The sequence below is a fragment of the Gallus gallus genome, chromosome 4, assembly GCF_016699485.2.
Source record: "Gallus gallus isolate bGalGal1 chromosome 4, bGalGal1.mat.broiler.GRCg7b, whole genome shotgun sequence".
Classification (NCBI taxonomy): domain Eukaryota; kingdom Metazoa; phylum Chordata; class Aves; order Galliformes; family Phasianidae; genus Gallus; species Gallus gallus.
Window position 1 is genome coordinate 56,275,724 of NC_052535.1, and position 19,859 is coordinate 56,295,582.

The window sequence follows — 19,859 nt, forward strand, 5'->3', positions numbered from 1 at the left end:
TGCACCACTCATTTTACAATAAGTAGCATGTATTGCTGTCTTTCTCTGATATCACATGATTTATTTTCTCTCTGCTGCTGACAATATTTCTTTTAAATAAAACTCTTTGTGGAGGTGAAATGTATGGTTGAGTTTGACACCTGTAGGATGGAGAAGGAAGTCATGAGAGGTCAAAGCCACCTCAGAAGCTGATATAATCTACAGGGAACTTATCACTTACTGTAGATTATATGATGTTATAACGTACAACACAAACCTTTCAAGTGTGACTTCTCTGGTCTTACTCATCTGCAGTTGAATAGTAGAAAATATCGTGCTATGATTATCTTTAGAACTTTTAACAAACACACTGGTTAAAAAAACAGAGCCTGATGGCATCTGAAGAGTGAAAGTATGTTTGGTACATAAAAGGTTATGCACACTGATAGTTTACCATTTTAGCATGTGGGAGAACTATGCTCTGCTGGACTCAAAATGGAGAGGCTACATCCTCTGAGAAATCACCATATGCTCAAATCATTTTCTCCTGTACACCAGTGGCTAGGAAGCCAAAGCAGACACTAAATTTAAACAACAGCAACAACAAACACGCTAAAAACCTTGCAGTTCAGGCAATGGAAAACATCTATGCCTCAGAGTCTGCACTTTAGTTCATATGTATTTTAGAAAAAAGTATGTGTTTCTCAAGATCACTTTAGAGAAAATTTGTCTTACAAACGGGAAAAAAAATCTGCATTATTACTGATTTAATTAGACATAGACACATTTTCATAAGTAGCAAACAGTTGGGTACCAGCTGGATCACAGCAGGGCACAAAGTTAAAAAAAAAAAAAATGAGTAGACGCACTTATAGACCAGGGCATAAGTCAAGAAATTCAAGTTAGTTTGTCCTTCAGCAAAGAGGGTAGTTCTCTGACTGTAAATACATGAAAAATCTAGTTTCCTTTCTATCTTTAACAGCATTTAGAATCATATTTGGGTTAAATACTGTCAAACATGCAACTAGATAACAAAGTAGATGTGAAATTCATTGAAATTTCTAAATTAGACTCAGGGCACCTAACAGTGCAATAGTAATCCATTGTAATGCCACCAGAGAGATTTGGAAACATCCACTACTAGGGTCTCTAATGAGCTGTAGTTCTATAAATTGTCACCCTCATTCTGGCTGTACTTCACGTGCAGTCTGCTGAGGACTTCACAGTTTTAGACATTTTGAACTCTTAGTCTCCAAATCTGGATCTTAAATTAATCTTTAATTTCCCCCTTTAGAACACTGCAGCTGATAGCAGATGACAGCTAAAACAGTTTAAGATCTCCCTCTTGTGGTCGTAATTATTGAAGAAAAAATGCTTAATTAGGAAGCGCAGGAAATGTGGATAAGCAAAGCATTGAACTTAATGGGAAGAGAGACAGTTCCGAATTGGGAAGTCCAGAAAAACAAAACTTCATTTCTCTTTCTGTTACAGTATCGCTGTAGATTGGATTGCAGGAGCTCAAATCATTTTAATGTCGAATATTATATTTAATTAAATCATCTAATAGTAGTAACTGCTATGCCCACTGACTGTTTGCAGTAAATGCTTTTCATGGACCTACTGCCAAAGTTATAAATAAAAAAAAAATTAACAGTTTGCAAGATTACAAACCCTAAATTTAAAACTTCCTAGGTCTCCAGATGTATCCTCTGTCATAGAGATCTTTTGGTACAAATCAGAGAAACAGTAAAAACTAATATACTCTTTTAAAATAAAAACAATGAAATTCTGTTTGTCAGCTACCAGAAAGCCAGCAGTTGAATCTCATTGCAAGAACCAATGGTTGGAAGAGAATCTTCATGATCACTGTTTGGTACACATACAGGGCTTTCTGCTTGATTTCTCATTTGTTGGATGTGCTGAGCATCTTTTATAGGGTGTATAATGAGCTTCCCAAATAAGGCATTTCCATTTCCATGGAAATGTTCATGTTTCTGCATCTGAGGGAGAAGAGAGGATCAAAACGAAACCAGATTTTTCTGGTTATCTGAAAATTGACCTGTCCCTCTGATTACTATTTCAGAAAAAAAGAGCATGTCATTAATTCATTTCTGGGATGATGTGGGGTGCTGACTGAGGTGAAAATGACATACTCACAAATTTCTTTCAGCTTGTATGGACTGTATTGCTGACAGCTCTCACACATCCTGCCTGGACCAGGAGGCTCAGGGCTTCTAAAATAACTAGCCAGTTCATTCAGGGCACAGTCAAAATATCTATGCACCTTCAACCATACTAATTGAAACTGTTTAAAGGAAATACTAAAACAAAATACAGAAGAAAAAGGACATGCACTTTAAAGTAACATTGTAAATCTTGTTTTTATAGGTACCTGGCAGACACATTTGTTGTGAAGGAAACACATTCATTAACAAACGTCAATGGTGTTGTTCCAGTGATGTCTTCCCATTGGGCAGGGGTGGTTCCTCCTGAAATGACAGTGATTTTTAAAAGAACGAAAAACAGGCAAGTCTGTTGGACATCCTTGCTTCTCAGAAATTATTTACGTTCTTCTGAACTGTTGATTGCTATGCAACCAGTAATAATCCCAGATATGGTTTCCCCTTTGGTCCACATTATTCCACTAAAGCTAATAAGGTTGTAAGGGTTTCCCCTGAGAAGAAAAAATGTTCTAACGCAAATGATTTTCAAACAATGACTTCTGTAGCACAGGAACAGAAATAATAAAAGAGGATACAATACTGGGAGGAGGTTTTTTCTATACCCTTCACAGATCTGTAGCAAAATTAGCCCAGACACAGTTCAGGGAAATCAATATAGTTACTAATATATAGTTACTACAGCTACAATTTATGAGTTCTATAACTGAATTCTTTTGAAATAATTCAGAAAGAGTCTGGTTCTAGGAAATACGTAACTAGGAAATTTCTTTTGCATATTCTTTGAAACGTGTCTGCCAAGCTCCCTGGAAGATCCTGGAGTTAAAATTTGCACCTCCATATCTCACTGTACAATAGACACACTTCTGGATTCCTATCATTCTGTTAAAATGTTTCGCCATTCTTTCACTATGTTGTTGCAAGCTTCCTGTTTGGCCTATGCCAGTGAAAACAGGATAAAATCTGTCAGTCACCATGCAGACACTCAAGAATGAATAGTGGAGACTTCAACTACGTTTTCAGTATCTTCCATTGCTCCATCTTTTGGTGAGAGATTTCAAGTTCATTTCCTGTTACCTTAAAATCAGACTAAGCTTTCAGAAAACAGAAATTCTAACAGCCTTTACAAACATTTAGAAAGCATAATAAGGATTAAGGGAAAAGCTACCTGTAACCCACCAGGACTAAATCAAAATGTTTGTCTCTCTCCTCTCACATACAGCTGACTTGTTAGATAGCCATCTCACCATGCAGCAGAATCTTTAGGCAAACCTTAGACCAAGTTGTCTCCATTGGGGAACGCTAGTTTTCATGAAATACCTTCTTTCTCTTTTTGGTGAAGCATTCTTTTAATCAAGTTCCTCTTTAAAGTTTTCTGGAGGATCAGTGCAGGTTTACTGCTCTTTCACATAATCTATTTAAATAGCTCTATGTGTAGGAGACTATTTAAATAAGCATTGTTTCGCTTTCTTGGAAATGCAGATACTTCGTTGTTATGCAGATGTCATCTCTGGTATTTCAGCAGCTAATTAACACCTTTGTAGCAAGACTGTAAAAGCACCTCTGCTCTGGAATGACTCAGTAGCACATCTCAGTGTGTAATGCACCTTAAAACACTGGGATCATCTTTGAAATCAGTTTGGAAATTGACACAGATGCTTGATGATAACTTTTCAACAGAATAAATGCATGCAGCTAGGTACTCACTTTTGAATGAAACGACATATGGCATTAATCACTTCAAAGTTATAGTAAACTTGAAGTGTTTAACCCTAATACTTTTCCTCTGAAACACACTGCCACCTCATGTCTGTATCACACTTACTGTGCTAGGCAGAGCTTTGTTGGTACTCAAGAGACAGAAAGTGTATGAGAAATGCAAACACCCCACCCCCAAAACTGTACAATTCTGCAAAATCTCTCATTAGCCCAAACAACAAATTGTATTTCTACTATAAATTAAATGATTAGGAAGTAGTGTATTTTTTACAGACTCTCGTCTCAGTCAAGTTTTCACCAAACTTTCCATGTATATAATCAGTTTAATATATTTACCCCACGATGACTTAAAATTTCAAGAAGCACATGAGAAGAGAAACCTTAGAATTTTCAACCTACCTGTTATGCTGCATAGTAACCTTAAAGTGGGTGTGTCACCTCCATAACCATTCATGATCCCATCACTGGAGGCCTTGGGGACAGGAATTGTCATTGTAATGGGTTTATGGAACTTCCTCCTCCTGGGCTCCAGTGTGACTATAGGACTGAAGGTAGCCTTGTTGCCCAAAATCTTCTTTATAAGTTCAGTATGCATAGGTTGAGCCTTTTCAAAGCGAAAAACAGTAAGAATAGTAACTTGAAAACAGAGTATGTGAGGAACTGGGTCTGTATATTGCTAGAAATGTTATAGCTGTTCCATTAGATGGCACAGTTTCTCATGAAATCTGCAGGCTAACAACTGTCAGAGAGAAGGGGAGTCCTCTATTCAACAATTTCTTACTCCTCGCTCCTGTTCCTACCACCTTTCCTAGTGTTCTCATCAGTACCAATTTAATGCATTTAACCAATAGTAAATGATTCCCCTGTTGTTAGGTTGTTTTGGTTTGTTTTCTTTTTTTTTTCTTCTGAGGACAAACTCTAAACTGTTTTAGTAAGCTACTCAGCTTTTTACAGAAGATCTCAACAATCACAGTAGCTTGACAAAGGAAAATGGTGGATCCAATCAACAGCTTCAGCAGGAAGCAAGGACGAAGATGGGGGGAGCAGCGGGGACCTCCTCCCCTTTCAGTAGTGAAAAATTTGGTGTATCTTCTGAGATCATATAGACAGCTAAAAGCCAAGAATCTGCATGAACTGGAATACCCAAATCTTTCTAACTTACTTTGATTGTCGCAATGAATTTTAGTAAGAACATTATAGGCAGCAGTGTACAACACAATAATCTGTACAAAGGTGTCTTCACAGTCTGAAAAAAAAGAAAACAACATATATATCCTTCTAATTGTTTCATTGTACCTGGAGGCCAACACGAATTCGTTTGGTTAAAGCCCCTTCTGGGAAGACTGCCTGCACTTGTGGTACAACAGTGCTGCTCAGCACACCTCCCTCAGGTCCAATAAGGTTGCTGTCCTGTTTGATTCGGGACACCACTGCAAAGTACTGAGGGAAATCACGAGTGATGATGCGGCAGATACGTTTCTTCTCAAGCTCTTCTGGTGTGTCAAGTACTGAGGCAAAAGAGAAGATGGTCAGAAAACAAGATTTTCATAGAAGCAATACAGTGAATCCCAGCTTTTCACAGTTTAACTACTACTTACAGAAGTAAAATGAAACATATCTCAACATTTTAAGCTCAGCTAAAATAGAGAAATCAAAAGAGGAATACGCACATTCAACAACTAACTGAAGGAAGCTTAAAACTCAGAACATGTTGATAGCTTGCCCCACATTAGCAGGCAAAGAAGCTAAGGGGGGGACTGGTCTGAGGCCTTTTCCACTTAATATCACACTACAGCTTGGACTTGCAGTAAGGAAACAGAATTCTAAATCAAAGAAGTATGAGAGTATACGTTCACTTTTAAATATGCAAGTTAGCTCATTTATATTGTTATTTAAAAAAAAATCAATCAAAATTAATATCAATTCTAGGATCGGTAGGTCCTAGATAACCCAAGTCCATTCTGTTCTCTCAGTAAATGAGTACCCATGACTGACAGTTCCTCCCACACTTGTAGCTGCTTGGAAAGCCTTGTTTTGGGAAGATACTTGTTATGGGAGCTTCTTGTTTAAAACTGTGAAAAGAAGCAGGAAGATACATAACTTCAACATCTGTTTTCAACTTCACAATCGGTAGGTTCAGTCTACTTCACTAAGCTGTGCAAGGAAAGCAGTGCTTCTTCTAGCAGTGTACTAAAAAAATGACTGTACTGCAGTGTGACTGTAGCAAAGTATCTGGAGAGTATGTCAGAAATTCTCAGAGTAGAATAAACAGGAGGTGCAAAACAGAAAAGATGGTAAAATGTTATCGTCCCCAGTTACAGATGTAATAATACACGAGCAGAGAAAAAAACCATCACACTGGATACCTTCATCCATCCCATTCAAGATTTCATTTAGTTCATCCTCAGTGTATTCGCAGAAATGTTCCTTCCAGCTGTCCCCGTTCTCACTGCGCAGGATCACCAGTTCTCTCTCTTTCCCACGCAGAGCAGCAAAATGGGGAATCTCCACAATCACAGGCCTGGCACAGCAACACAGCGCATTAAATGCACACGGGAGAGAGGAAGAAACAGGATTAACAGCAACTCTATTCAGTCTGCTACAAAGTGACCTGGAATTCTACCTATTCTCTGGACTACTTTTGCATAATCCTAAACTAGTACATCACTAACACATTAGATTTTCACAGGGACCCAGTAAATGCTGAAGGACAGATTCAAAAGTGCATTCACCTCTTTCCACAGTGTGAATGGTATTTGGCTTAAAGAGAAATTTGAGAATTGTTTTGCAAATTCATTGAAAACTCATGCTCATTTTAGTTGTCACTACTGTCTGGGTTAACCTGTGCAACTTCATTTCAAAGAGAATCTACTGTAATGCATACCAATAGTGGGACAAATTCTGATCTCACTTATACTAGTGCAAATCAGAATAACTTCATTGCAATCAGTGGGCAATTGTGTCCTGTGCCAATTATATTTAGTTGTTCTATATATTCCAATGAATTTATTCTGGATTTGCACTCTGGGAGAGAAAAGGGATGTCTGAGAAGATAATCTAGGTTTCTATTTACGTATAGGAGATAAGAATTTGCCTTGTCTTACAAGCAGGTGTCAATATAGGTATCAATATATGTGTGCATATATATATATAAACACACACATACAAGTAAATATACACACATGTGTACATACAATATATTTATAAGCACATAAAAATACATACTTGTGGAAATAAGAGAGAAAATATAAATATATTTGTATATACATTTCTCTAATTAGAATACCCACACAGGTTACCATATACATAGTAAATGTCATGTGTTCTATTACACTGGTGGTATCTAACAGGTATCTTACTCCTCAGTACTTGAAAAAAAAAATCTTAAATTTACAGTAGATTCTTTTTCTTGGTCACAATCCAGGTTGCTTTGCTACAGACATCAAGCACATAACTAGGAAGATCTCATGCCAAAACAAAAATGAAGGCCACAATACTTTAAGAAAAAGATACAAACATACCACTAAAACAAAACCACATACCACAAGGGTTGAAAATGGTCCACTAAGGGTTGGGTATACAAAATTTCAAATCATAGAAAGGGACAATATCATGTGCACAATGACACAAAAAAAAATCATATTGCAGAAGGAGGAGAAGAATGGGGAGGTCAGCATCCATCAATTTGTTTCAAGTCTGTCCTACCCAAGGAATTTGGTCCCAGGAGGCCCCAGCTGAAGGATTCGGCTGACCAAGCTTTCTCCCTCATTAAGTGGGGGAGGAGCCGTAGGCAGATGAAGTTTACTGAGTACATCCAAAGCAGCAGTGAAAGAAAGAACATAAATAAACTTTATGTATTTTTTTTTGCCAGAATGCCAGTGCCACTGTCTGATCCACAGAGTGGAATTAGGCTGTACACTGAATAAGGTTCCATCCTAGAGATGTCAATTTAGTGACCAAAATCAGCAAAATGTGTTTCATTAGTTTAGGATCTCTTCTTGCTCTAAGACGACAATGGAAATTTTGGCAGTGAACTCAATGGGAACAGGATTTGTACCTTACAATGCATCTCTGCAATCAGTACAGTAATTTTCTGATCTCACTGTCAGTATGACACATAGGAAAATGCTTTCAGGGAAAGCTCTGAGAAAGAATAACACCCTGCTGTACCTCAGTCATTCAGATGAGACGTTCTCGTTAGATAGAGAAACCATTAAAAAGAAAGTAGGAGAGATACTCAAGGTTATTTTATGTGTGGGAAGACTGAATGCGACAGCACAATATTTCTTCTGCTCTTTAGATTTTGTTCTGTCTCCCTTAAAAAAAAGACCAAGGAGTGAAACAAGTAAGGGGTACAAAGCATCTAATTAGCACGCTTGTTTGCTGTTACTTGTGATAGATATTACGAGGTATCCTAGCTGTCAAAAGAAAAGGCTGGCTTGGTCTTCATATCAAATTCTCAGGTGCTGCAGAACTGCTCTTGCTTTCTTATCAGATTAGAGCAGCAGTGAAGTGGTCAAAACATGCCTTGGGTCTGTTCTCCATTCACACTGCGTATAAAAGCAGTGGGCAGTTAAAAACTACTAATTTTTTCTCTGCTTAATCTCAGTATTTCAGGAAAATCATTAACAATGATAGTGGCTCTGATAGCTGCCTGTTACAACAGCATTTTAAAGCAACTGATTTGTTTTGATGAATTTAAACTATTGCAGTTTATAGGGTCACTTTTTTCCAATTTCTGAATGAAGTTTTTTACTGTAATAGAAGGGGATTCCGTTCCTTCAGTCATCCACTCTTGGATGCCACAGCTGATACAGAGAATAGTTAGTAAAACAAATTAAAAAAAAAAAAAAAACAAAAAAAAACATGGGTAATTGCTGCTTCAAGCTGAAAATTGCTAAAACAAGTTCCGCAGCAGACACAAATCTGATCTTTCTATGGTTTTTGCAGCACAGGACAAAATAAATGACCCAGAATTCTGAGGCTGCCCTACTGCTTAATTTAGCAATTTCAACCCAAGAAAATCAAAGGCACTGTGCTTCCCTGATAGCCCAAACTTCCAATAACACAACACAAGTATCTCAGATACACAGCTGTAACCTGTGTTGTATATGAAACAGGCTTTACATCAGTGCTGTGCTATTCACACCTCATAGGCAGATTATTTAAATATAGTATTAACATATTTAAATATAGTATGAACAGCCTTTTCTGGCTGCAGAGGGATTTTCCCACTATAATATTACAACACCTACTTAGTAATAATTACTTCAACCTTAGCGCTAGAGGTTAAAAAATCAGTTTGCAAAGGAAAAGGCATAAAAAATTTTGTGAATTGAAAACTAACTGAAGATTTGCATTTCACACAACCAGTCTGTTAGCATATATCACATCCATCTTTTTTCTGTTCAAATCTTGAAAGAGGAACCATTTCAGTGCAACTTGCAAACAGATGAAAACATACCAAACGTTTTCCTTTAGGCCACATGGCACCCCTTACCCAAGAAACTGGGCCCCAGATGGTCCCACTTCGATCAGACGGCTGGCCAGGCCTTCTCCTTCCACCATGGGAGGCATGGTGGCCAGTCTGTGACGTTTCACCAAGCGGCAAGTCACTCGTGTTGGAGCAGTGCATTTCCGTGGAGGAATAATAATCCGCAGTCCGTTATGTCTGCAGCCTCTCATGGCACCCCCACGAGCATCCACCATGAAACTAACTAGGAAGCTGAAAAATCAGGAAAAATTATTAGATACAAAAGCATATCAAAATCCCTTTGGTTATGTTTCACATACGTTAACAAATACAAATACAGCTCTCTCTCTAGGAACGCATGATTAGAAAAAGCCTTTCTCCCATGTGAAGCACTAAAGCATGCTAAGATCATTTATTACTTAAACTGACAACTAGCGTCTAAGAGATCTTCACATTACATTGCTGCTGTTGGTAGAAGTACCAGCAGTCACTAATAGATGTGTGTGAGCTTTGTGGGGCAGTTGGGGGGGGGGGAGCACACACGACTATACATATAGGAAAAAGGTCATCGCAAATATCACTACTCTGTACGTGTGAGCATCTATAATGCAAAGTTGGCATTCTTGTAAGTATTTTACAAAACTAGTATAACTTAGAAATAATTTATGACTTGATATAAAGCAAATTCTGAATGAAGGGGATTCTCAGATTAAATTCTCAGACTTAAAAAAAAATCAAATTTCATTCTAGAGCGTGTGGACACAGTTCTTAATAAATCACTGAAGCTATCACCAATTCATGTCAAAAGCCCCCCCTCTCTCTTTAATATTAATCTCTTATAAGAAAGAACTTTTCCCTTGATAATAAGATTGTTGAAAGATACATTTTAAGGTAGGAAAAAGCACTCCAAGAAAAAAAGTGACGGTTTAAAACTAGGTTTAGAGACCTCACTTTTTTTTTCTTTACTGTGGCAAGAGATTATTTTAAAAAAATATATGTTAGGAAATTAGAAATAAATTAGTAAAAAATAATGGTGGATAAGATATAGAACCAATAAAAATCCTCTATTTATTAAAGAAATAATTCTCCTTGCCATTAAAGAAAGAATTTCAAACAGGAGTTGGGATGGACTGACAGCATGTCATTGTCACTTGAAGACAAATTTTGCATTTTGTTGATCTGACAATGGCTACCAGGTATTATATAGGAGTTTTACTTATGGATTTTTGTCTTTTTGTGCTACTTTGCACAGCAATACTATGTCCCAATGGAAAGCTTATAACTACAGGCAGTAGCACAAGATAAATTCTTATATCTTTTTCTTAAAAGGGATAAAAACATTTCATGGAATTTCTTACTGGCTGAACTTTCCATAGTTCTATATATAACCAACAGGTAGATTTTGAAAGATTTGCTACAAAGATTAGGGAAATTCCTGGGAAAAGTATAGAATTACTTCAATTTTTTTTACTGTTATATGACTTGGAATCATGCCTGATGCAGAATGGGAATGCTGGAAGTGAAAATTAGAGTAGATGAGACAGAACGGTATCAGGCCTACTTCTAGCCACTAAAATAGAATCACCACAGGGGGAGTCGCAGAAATGCTACTGAAGGACCTGCAATAGAGAAAAGCCCTTATAGCGTGAGTTACAAATACAGGTATTTTCCCACTGTCCCCTTGACCATTCTGTGCAACAAACATTGCGTCCGTTCAATATCCACACAGCTACAAGTAATTCCACATGCTGTAAAAACACAACACTCAACACACCGTGCAAGTCAGAAAAATGGATGATGGGAAGGAGCCACAAGCGCCAGTCAGAAGCACACCATGCACCATGGATGCCAGTCTTTCTCACACATGCAGTCTCCTATTCTACTGCCATTCATATACCTCTAGGTTTTGTTAAGTGTAAATGTCTGGGTAGTACAACCATTATCTCATTCCTTAGAGGTTGGTGTTTCTGTGGTTTTAACAAGGGGGAAAAGAAAGAAAATGAAAACATTTTATGGCTTTGATTCTCTGGGGATTAATTTAGAAAAAAATGGGAGCTTCCTTCACAAAATACATACTTTATACATTTTAAAGCACAGATGAAAGAAGAGCTTAACAGATACTAAATGCTCAATTGTTGCAATAATGCTCTGCAGCTTGCATTGCAATTTTCCTTTAACTGTATGAAGTGGTGTCATCAAAGTGTTACTGAATTATGTTTCAGAGAATTTGTCCAATTCTCCATTATAACGGGTGCTTCAGAGGTAGTTAATAACACTGAGTTCTGGAAGAAGAGTTTCACATTTTGGTGCTAATACTATAAGCAACAGAAATACTACCCCCATAATTACTAGAAGCTGATGAGTGATGAGTACACTTACTGAATTAAACAAGCATTCACATTTTTGATTGTGTAAGCTGTCATGAATACAATGTTTGTGATTCATTTATTAGTCATTATTGACGTAACACTCAAGATGGCATACTTTAACAGGATCATCTTCTTTTTCTGTACATCACTGAAAATACCAGTGCTAGTTCACCTCTCTGTCTTATATCCACCTCAGCTTATCTCCCTGTCATTCAGCAATGCCAAGAACACTGCTCACTTCAGAAGAATACATACACACAAAAGGTGAGGGTCCAAAGCTAATAATCTAATAATCTCATTTCCAACCATAGTAATGGCTTCTGTTCCTTTTAGTATGAAGCTTTTTTTCCTCTACACCGCTCAGACTTAAAGACAAGCAGAGTGCAGGAGCAGTAGTGCCTTCTCACAAAGCACAGATAATACAATCCAGATAACTACCCTGTAGTGTAGAACCAACATAAAAGCTGGATCAGGAGTAGTCTTTGAATTCAAACATCTCTAAGAGCCTGGTATTTTGCTCCCCCCCTCCAGTAATAACCCTGTGTTCCCACAGCTGCAATACTCAGAATCTAATACAGACCAACTAAAAATTGAACATGGCATTTCTCTTTAGTACACACTTGAGATGTAAGGTGATAGCTGTGTGTGTTCAGGCTTTAATTAAAGTTGCAACTATTTCTTTCAGTTTAAGTTTACTGAATTTGTCTGGCAGCCAAAGTGTGTCAGAGCAAGGTCTCTCAGTTATCTGTCATTGAAAGCAACTAGCACTTCAAAGAGTGGAAGAACGGGCAAAGGTAAGTATCACTGAAAAGTGGACACAAAGATAATAATGATGAGGAGAAAAAAAAGTCAGACATTATTATTTACTATAAAAACAGCTGTTTCTATCATACAGAACATCTAATATATTTACCAAATAGCAAGATAAAATCTGGCAAACAGGGAATGTTCATCACAGTATATAGCAAAAAATGTATTTGTGCCATATCTCTGAAACAGGCTCCCAGATATAATGAGAGATCTCTAAAGGGTTCAGTGGCTTCTGGCTACATAGCAAATTCAGGCAAACACAGCCTTGTGGGAAGACAACAGAGAAGGAATGGTGCCAATTGCCATACAAAAAATACACAAGAGCTAGTACACAAAAAGCAGCTTTTCTCCACTGTGAAATTTGAGGCAAACTGATTTTGGAGAACTATGAAGAGAGAGCATTAACACAGTACAAAAGAAAGAAAGCAAAGGGGAAGAAGTTCCCAGCTCAACAATCCACGTTTTAAGAGTATGAAAAGACAGCATACAGATGTAGGATTTCTAGAGCTGACAAGAATGTGGAGTTATATTCTTTTTTTGCCATTCCACCCTGTTTGTTTCTTAAGTTTTTGCTAAACTCATTTTTTTACCTTTTTATTTAGTCCAGTTTGTTTTAACCTTTTAAATTAGCACAATCCACATTGGCTTGGATATCTATATGCAATAGAGCCAAGAAAATAATTTATAACAAAGTATTTTCTGAATTACAGCAGCATCTTTTTCCATTTACTTGCCCTATAGAATCAGGATCAGGACGGTGACGTTATTGTTCCAGGACTAGAAAATCTTTGGTTTTTTGAGGGACTGTGTATCAGTATCAAAGTAATCCATACAAAACTATGGATGATATTAATAAAACACACGCTTATGAAAGTGAAAAAAAAAGTATGACTAAGATAAAGGAAAATTAATATTCAGATTATGTGCTCCCTCCTCACCATTTCTCCTCTCCCTAATGTTTCTTCTACCAGAAGTGGCAAGACTGAGGTAGGAAGAAATTGTACTCAAAAGAAAAAACAAAACCAGCAGGAATAATTGGCAGATATTAAAGCCACCACTGGAATTAGTGCTACTTTTTCATTGTAAATTCCTATGGTCAAAGAGAAAATAATAAATAGTACTGGAGTATGAAAAGCCCTAACACCATATATACTTATGCTCATGTGAGCTGGACATTGCAAAAAAATTACTTTGGACTAAGCACAAAACTTTACTCCATTGCCCAATTACAGAAAGAGCAAGTACAAGCATCTATGTACAGAAAATGAAGATCAGAGGGATCTTTAAAGTGAAACACAAATGGCTGCAAAGAGCTCAAGAGAAACATAAAAATAAAATAAAAAGAAATGTTAATAGGATTAAAGGGCATCAGAAAGCTTTTACAGAATTTCACCAGAAAAGGAGAGGAAAAGAGGCATTCTGAAAAAATTAGGCAGATAAATGTTTCTTATATGCTTCTATGATAATCTACTGTAGTTTTAAAAATTAAAGAGGAGATAAAATGATAATAACAATAACTTACAGGAACTCCACAGAAATAAAATAGCTACAATTTTCAGAAGGGCTTAAAATGGCACAATAGAGGAAGAAAAACGTTAGCAGGGATTAATACAGTTAAGGAGAAATGAGGTAAAACTGAGCAGATGGAAAACAATATAAATAGCAGAAAACGTTTGGACAGTTGAAAACATTCCTGTGAGTCATTTCAAAGGCAGCCAATATCAATGAACTGATTGATCAAGCCATAGAACAAATTGTCATGTAACCTTCATCATAAAAAGTCTACTTCAGAACACATTTTAAATGTCTTTCCCATGATAGCTAGATACTGGGGAAGCACTCCTCTTTAGCATTAACTTTGGGTTATCCTGGCAACTCATCGCAAAAAGTGAATTTTAACTAAGTGATGATTCAAAATCAAAGCCAATTAAGGGTTAAAGTGGAAGAAGTTAAAATCTGTGTGTCAGAACAAGGCAAAAATGACACAAGCTTTGTCAGTACTTGGAGTCAAGACAGACTTACTCAAAGTTTCCTTTTCTGACAGTTTTAAAGGTTGAGTTAGAAATGATGCATGATAAAACGTGACACTGACATTTAAGCAGTCTTGCAAATGGGATTGATACTGAGCTTTCCTGAGACTTAGCAAGGTGGCAGTGAAATCGTTAGGGCTTTTTATAACCAAATCAATGAAACAAATTACCTTTGGGGAAAATATTGCCTTCTCTCTTTTAAAGAGAATGAAGGAAAAATCAGGATTTGAAAAATAATAACAAAAGCAATTCTCTTCTAGAAATAAGTTATAGACTGCAGGTGATGCTACACATGCTTCTGTTAAACACATGGTTAGCAGTTAATCAAGCATTTACCATTCGCCTCTAATTTAGCTATACCTACAAATGAATGTTATAGACAATTTAATTCCCTTTAATTCTAAAGCAAGTAAACCTGGCAAATACACCTGGCATATGTCAAGCAACATGGCTATATCATACTGCTAATTAAGGACATATGGAAAAGCCTTTCAAGCCTTGTATAGCAGAGCAAACATCAGTGAGTTTTCTGATGGCTCCACTTGAGCAAAACACAATCTATGCATTGGATTTATCCGCCTCGTACAGACAAAAATTACTGTGATTTCCAATAACTTGTATATTTTTGTATTTCAAATCCCATCCTGTGTCATTATTCCCTCTCCCGTTTTTATTCATATGAAATTAACATAATCTTATTTTGTATCTATGCTCATTTAAAAGGTAGCAGGATTACAAACAAAAGATGGATGTGTCAACACTAGGGGCAGAAAGAAGACAGATACGGTGTGGTTTTTAAAGAGCCACTTATGTAAACAGCTTTGCAGAAGAGTCACGCTTCTAGGTAGCTGTAAATGCAAGCATGTTGGCACTCAACACACTTTTCACTCTGCGGAATCATTTGAAGAGCCATGCAAATCTAGCAACATGAAGTATCTTTCTAGAACAGGCAGCAGTTCTAATACACACAGAATCAGAATAGGCAAATTCAATATACCACTTTCATATGCTCAGTTCAGGTATGATTATCCTTTAAACTAGCTAAGCAGGCATACATGCTCTCATCTGGAAGCAAGATACAGTCAAAAAGCTACAACTGGAGCACATCCATTGTAGACACATTTAAGAACTTTTGTGTATGTTATTTTAATTTTATAAAAGAAAATGGGAAACAAGGAGATAGCAGCATTCAGTGTAAGTCGCAGTGAGAAGAAGCAGAAACAGACAATCAGGGTGCTTCAGCCATTGTAAAGTGTTCAGCTGGAGAAGAAAACCCATAGAACTGAAATTGAGAGAAAAGGCCTTGGTCCAGCTCCCACTGAAGTCAACAGCAAGTTAATCGACTACCTCAGTGTGCTTTTGATCAGGCTGCAGCTATGCCATGTGTAAACAAGGCAAAATACACATTTGAGGAGGACAAAAAACATGATTCTACATAAGAATCCACTAGAAGTAGTAACTCATGACAACATTCTCTTCGCTGCATTTGTCAGCTCTGGAGAGATTGAGCGACATCACCTAAAAATATGATTCTGTAGTTTGGGTTTTTATTTAGCCACTTAATTTTGTGCAGCTGAATATTTTTGAAATTTTATACTTTTTCATGATTATGTTAAAGGAGATGAAACTTTGTGTCAGTAAACACCTCATTTGCTTAGTGAACATAATGGGAAAGTAGCACTTCAGGTCTCCGTGCAGGAAGTGATGTGCCAGTGATAAAATCACTGCTTAACACAGAAAATGCATTTGGTATGAAAAATTAAAAATATGGGTCCAATTTCATTCAAATGCAGCACTGTTATTCTACTAGTTCCATTAGGGTGGCATAATTTGGAAGATATGGCCTAGGAAGTGGTTCTGCAACATTCTTCATACAGACAATGAAGAGAAAAAGCCCACTTCGTGAAATGAAATTTGATACTAAACCTATTTACAGTGGTTTGTGTTGCATTTTTGGTATTGTTTTTTTTCCTTCCTTTTAACAATATTTGCCCAGATCACTGATGGAGAAAATTTACTGTTAATTAAATCAAGGGTTAAAACAAATTAGAAATATATAGGAAGTTTGGCAAGGCTGTTTGCAGCAGACCTATAATGTTCCCAGCATTTTTTCATTTAGGACATAACAGCAGATGGGAGAAAGGGGACGCTCACTCACAAGAAGAGAAATAGGTCCGTGCATAACTGTTATTGACAGAGCGGGTTTTTTTTTTTTCCTCTTGGCTAATGTGCACTATCAAAACACTAAAGCAGCCTGAAGTGAGGTAAGAGAGAAGGATAAATATGGCAAAAGAGGTGCAACATATTAAAGAAAGAAATTATGCAGAAGTTCACCTGCTGTTGTCATGATCAAGACATGGAGAAGAGCATCTGCAACAGAATAGATGATTTAACATCAAGAAAGTAAAGAAAAGAAAAGGAAAAATAAATGAGTTAAATGAAATACTGAAATATTGGAAAAATGAAACAGATTTCTAAATTAAACACATGAATATATACACTATATGCATATTCATTACAGGTGAGAAGGAGGTATGAAAAGTAAGCCTACATAAACATCCTTGGTTACAAACAATTACTACTACAACAGCAGTAAAGCGAGAATGCTCTGCTTTCTCTATGTACGTTCTCAAACTGGAAGTCAGATACATAAAATGTAAAGTTAGAAACTAAGTAAATCTTTCAGAAACAGACTACAAGTGGTTTTTGTAAACACATTTAAATTTGGACCACAATATATCAAAAGTATGTGTCTAGAGTAATTCCAGACAGTGTTTCTGATAATATAAGAAATCCTGATTTTCAATTCTTTAAATTCTCTACCTATATACTCTATTGTTCCTTTTCAACATGTTTCTTGTCCTCCTTTTGTTCTCCACTACAGGATGACAAATTTTAAACTTTCAGTTTGATTGGTTTAGGCTCTCAGTAGTGTGTCATATGGTCAGTTAGTATTCTGACGTTGCTTGTTATGTATCTCCACTGTATTTTCTTCCATTGACAGAAACAGAGATTTTCAGTTAATGAAATACACCCCCTGTTTTACCTTATTGTGACTTCCTGAGTAAGGCTAAAATACAATTTGAAATCATTTAGGTTTTCATATTTTAGAAATGACTATCAGCTGGTAGCTGCCAGGTCCTGTTTCCGTAGCTATTTCTGGGAAATGAATGTCACACTGGGGAAACAATATTATGGATTCAAAATACAACACTCAAAATATATTTTGTTTACCTTGTTAGTAAGGATCCAGTCTCCTTTTTTGCAGACAGACAGCTAAGAATGATAATTCATATTATTTGTCACAGTACCAGCTACCAACTCCCTTGTCCTTCTCCCTTTTCCATTGATGGAAGAAACAACTTCCAGAAAGATAAATTTAATAATAGCCCAGCAATTGAATTTTGTCAGATATAAATACTGATATACTTGAAACACCTATTAGTCAAATATGTTAATCATTCCTTCATCAAATTAAGAAAATAAAAAGAGTATTTTTTGTTATATAGGAGTTTTATTACAAGCAAATTAAGAGTTGGAAAACCTTTAGTGCTACTATGTATCTTGCTCCAGGACATGGAAGCAAGCTAACATCAACATGACATCAACACAAAGCTCCTCACTCTCACTGCCACGTTCCCGACAGCATGACAGATCTGCCTTTCTTCTTATCTACCATATCTTTATGTATTAGTCAGAAAAATTCTTACAATATAATCTACAGAACTAAACTGGGAGATTTTGTTCACCATATCACCAGAATTGAAGAATGAAAACAGCATAATTTTGCACGTTACTTATACCTGAAAATCTTACACTCGGTCTTATCTTTAGTACTCACACTTAGCGACTGTGGGTGATAGAGACCTAAGAATATCATACTGACAAGAAATGTCTAAATGCTGCAAGTGAAAAGAAACCATTCAGTTCAGCATTTTTTTTTGCCTTTCAACTTAATGAAAATATTATGTGTATTTGCACAGCAGAATATTGTGAAGTATCAGATTAAAACTGTGAAACATCTTTGCATTTATGTAGGTGTTAGTTCTGTCTCTCATAACACCTCAGCAGAAAATTATACATAATACCCCTTTTGTTACCAGTAGAGTGATAAAATACTACCATATCGAACATTTAGCATCCAGACTTCCTGGTCCAAAGACAAATCCTTACCTTTGCTGAATATGTAAAATCAGATAGTTTTATCAGAAGTAAATTTGATTTGCTGAAAGGAAGTTTTAATGTGGAAATTTGCACATTTTCCTTTTCAGAAATGGTTAACTGTGTAAAAATGACTAAGAGATGTTTATGTTGAGACAGTGGGCACCAAGAGTCTTACATTTAATGAGAGAATTGTTTTGTTGTTTTTGAGACAGCTGCAAAAGACTCCTACCAAGGATTTTGTCTTTGATGTCATACTGATGAACTCATCAGCATACTGAAACAACAGTTACATTTAAGTTTTAAATGGATAGTTGAAACTTTTTCCCCTTCAGAAATGTCTGACCTAGGAGAAGTTTGGGTTAGTCATGAAAAGATTGAAACATATACCTGTGAAATTTCATACCCAGAGAATAGTTCTAAGTTTATCTTTTTGATTGGACACATTACACTGTGATCCACAGAAACACTTCTCTATAATAGGAGGTTGGTAAGAACTCAATAATTTGGAGTTAATCACTGAAGTAGTGCAAGGAGAGAATATATCAAATTTTCTCTCAGATTACAGAGAACACAAAGATAATCTGTGCCAAATAAAGCTCTGTCCAATACTTTACCGATGTGTTACTTCATAAAAAATGTGGTCTACATTCAATACATTTCCAGTGTCTTGGGCAAAAGCAAGGGCATACTCTTGCTTAAAGCTATTAGCAATGTCCATATAGTGTTTCTTTTCTGGTATTCACTACTTCAGTGCTTGTACCCGAAACATCAGCAACATTGCTTGTTCCTAATAACCTAGCAATAGTAGTGTGTATCTAAAGAAGTGTGTAGGTGATGGAAGGGATATAGATGACAAATACATCTGCTTTCTTCCAGTTAAGTGAATGCAACAATCATGCACACCATCCTTCTACAATAGTTTCACTTTTAAAAAGGGGTCTTACAAGCCTAACTCTAGTAGGCAATCTATTTTTATTAAAAAAAAAGCACCCCAGCAGTTTTTGATAACTTGAATAAATCTAATTTGATAATTTTGATAAATCTAAGTGAGATAAAAATGAACTGTTGTACAGTCTTTTCCAAAGGCTGAGTAATTGTTAATACAGATTTCTTTAGTACAGTATTTAGAAGATGC

At 36.4% G+C, this 19,859-nt stretch overlaps 1 protein-coding gene and 1 long non-coding RNA gene across 52 annotated transcripts in view; one reads left to right on the forward strand and one right to left on the reverse strand.

The window, feature by feature from the left end:
* LOC121110620 overlaps positions 1-2,523 on the forward strand; it is a 62,169-nt gene extending 59,646 nt beyond the window's left edge. For both annotated transcript variants that reach the window (XR_006939096.1, XR_005859256.1), the window contains exon 3: positions 2,368-2,523. This is a non-coding gene — a long non-coding RNA (uncharacterized LOC121110620). The remainder of the gene's footprint in view (positions 1-2,367) is intronic.
* The window catches only part of ANK2 (ankyrin 2), a 338,182-nt gene that overhangs the window by 35,818 nt on the left and 282,505 nt on the right, over positions 1-19,859 (reverse strand). For 24 of the 50 annotated variants that reach the window (XM_040699364.2, XM_040699367.2, XM_046940570.1 and 21 more), the window contains 8 exons: positions 17,795-17,836; positions 16,895-16,930; positions 9,379-9,603; positions 7,584-7,682; positions 6,245-6,399; positions 5,175-5,386; positions 4,278-4,482; positions 2,372-2,468 (listed from right to left, as the gene is read on the reverse strand). In XM_040699364.2, the coding sequence (XP_040555298.1) occupies positions 2,372-2,468; positions 4,278-4,482; positions 5,175-5,386; positions 6,245-6,399; positions 7,584-7,682; positions 9,379-9,603; positions 16,895-16,930; positions 17,795-17,836 (1,071 nt within the window). The remainder of the gene's footprint in view (positions 1-2,371; positions 2,469-4,277; positions 4,483-5,174; positions 5,387-6,244; positions 6,400-7,583; positions 7,683-9,378; positions 9,604-16,894; positions 16,931-17,794; positions 17,837-19,859) is intronic. The other 26 variants (XM_040699389.2, XM_040699386.2, XM_040699390.2 and 23 more) reach the window with 6 other exon arrangements.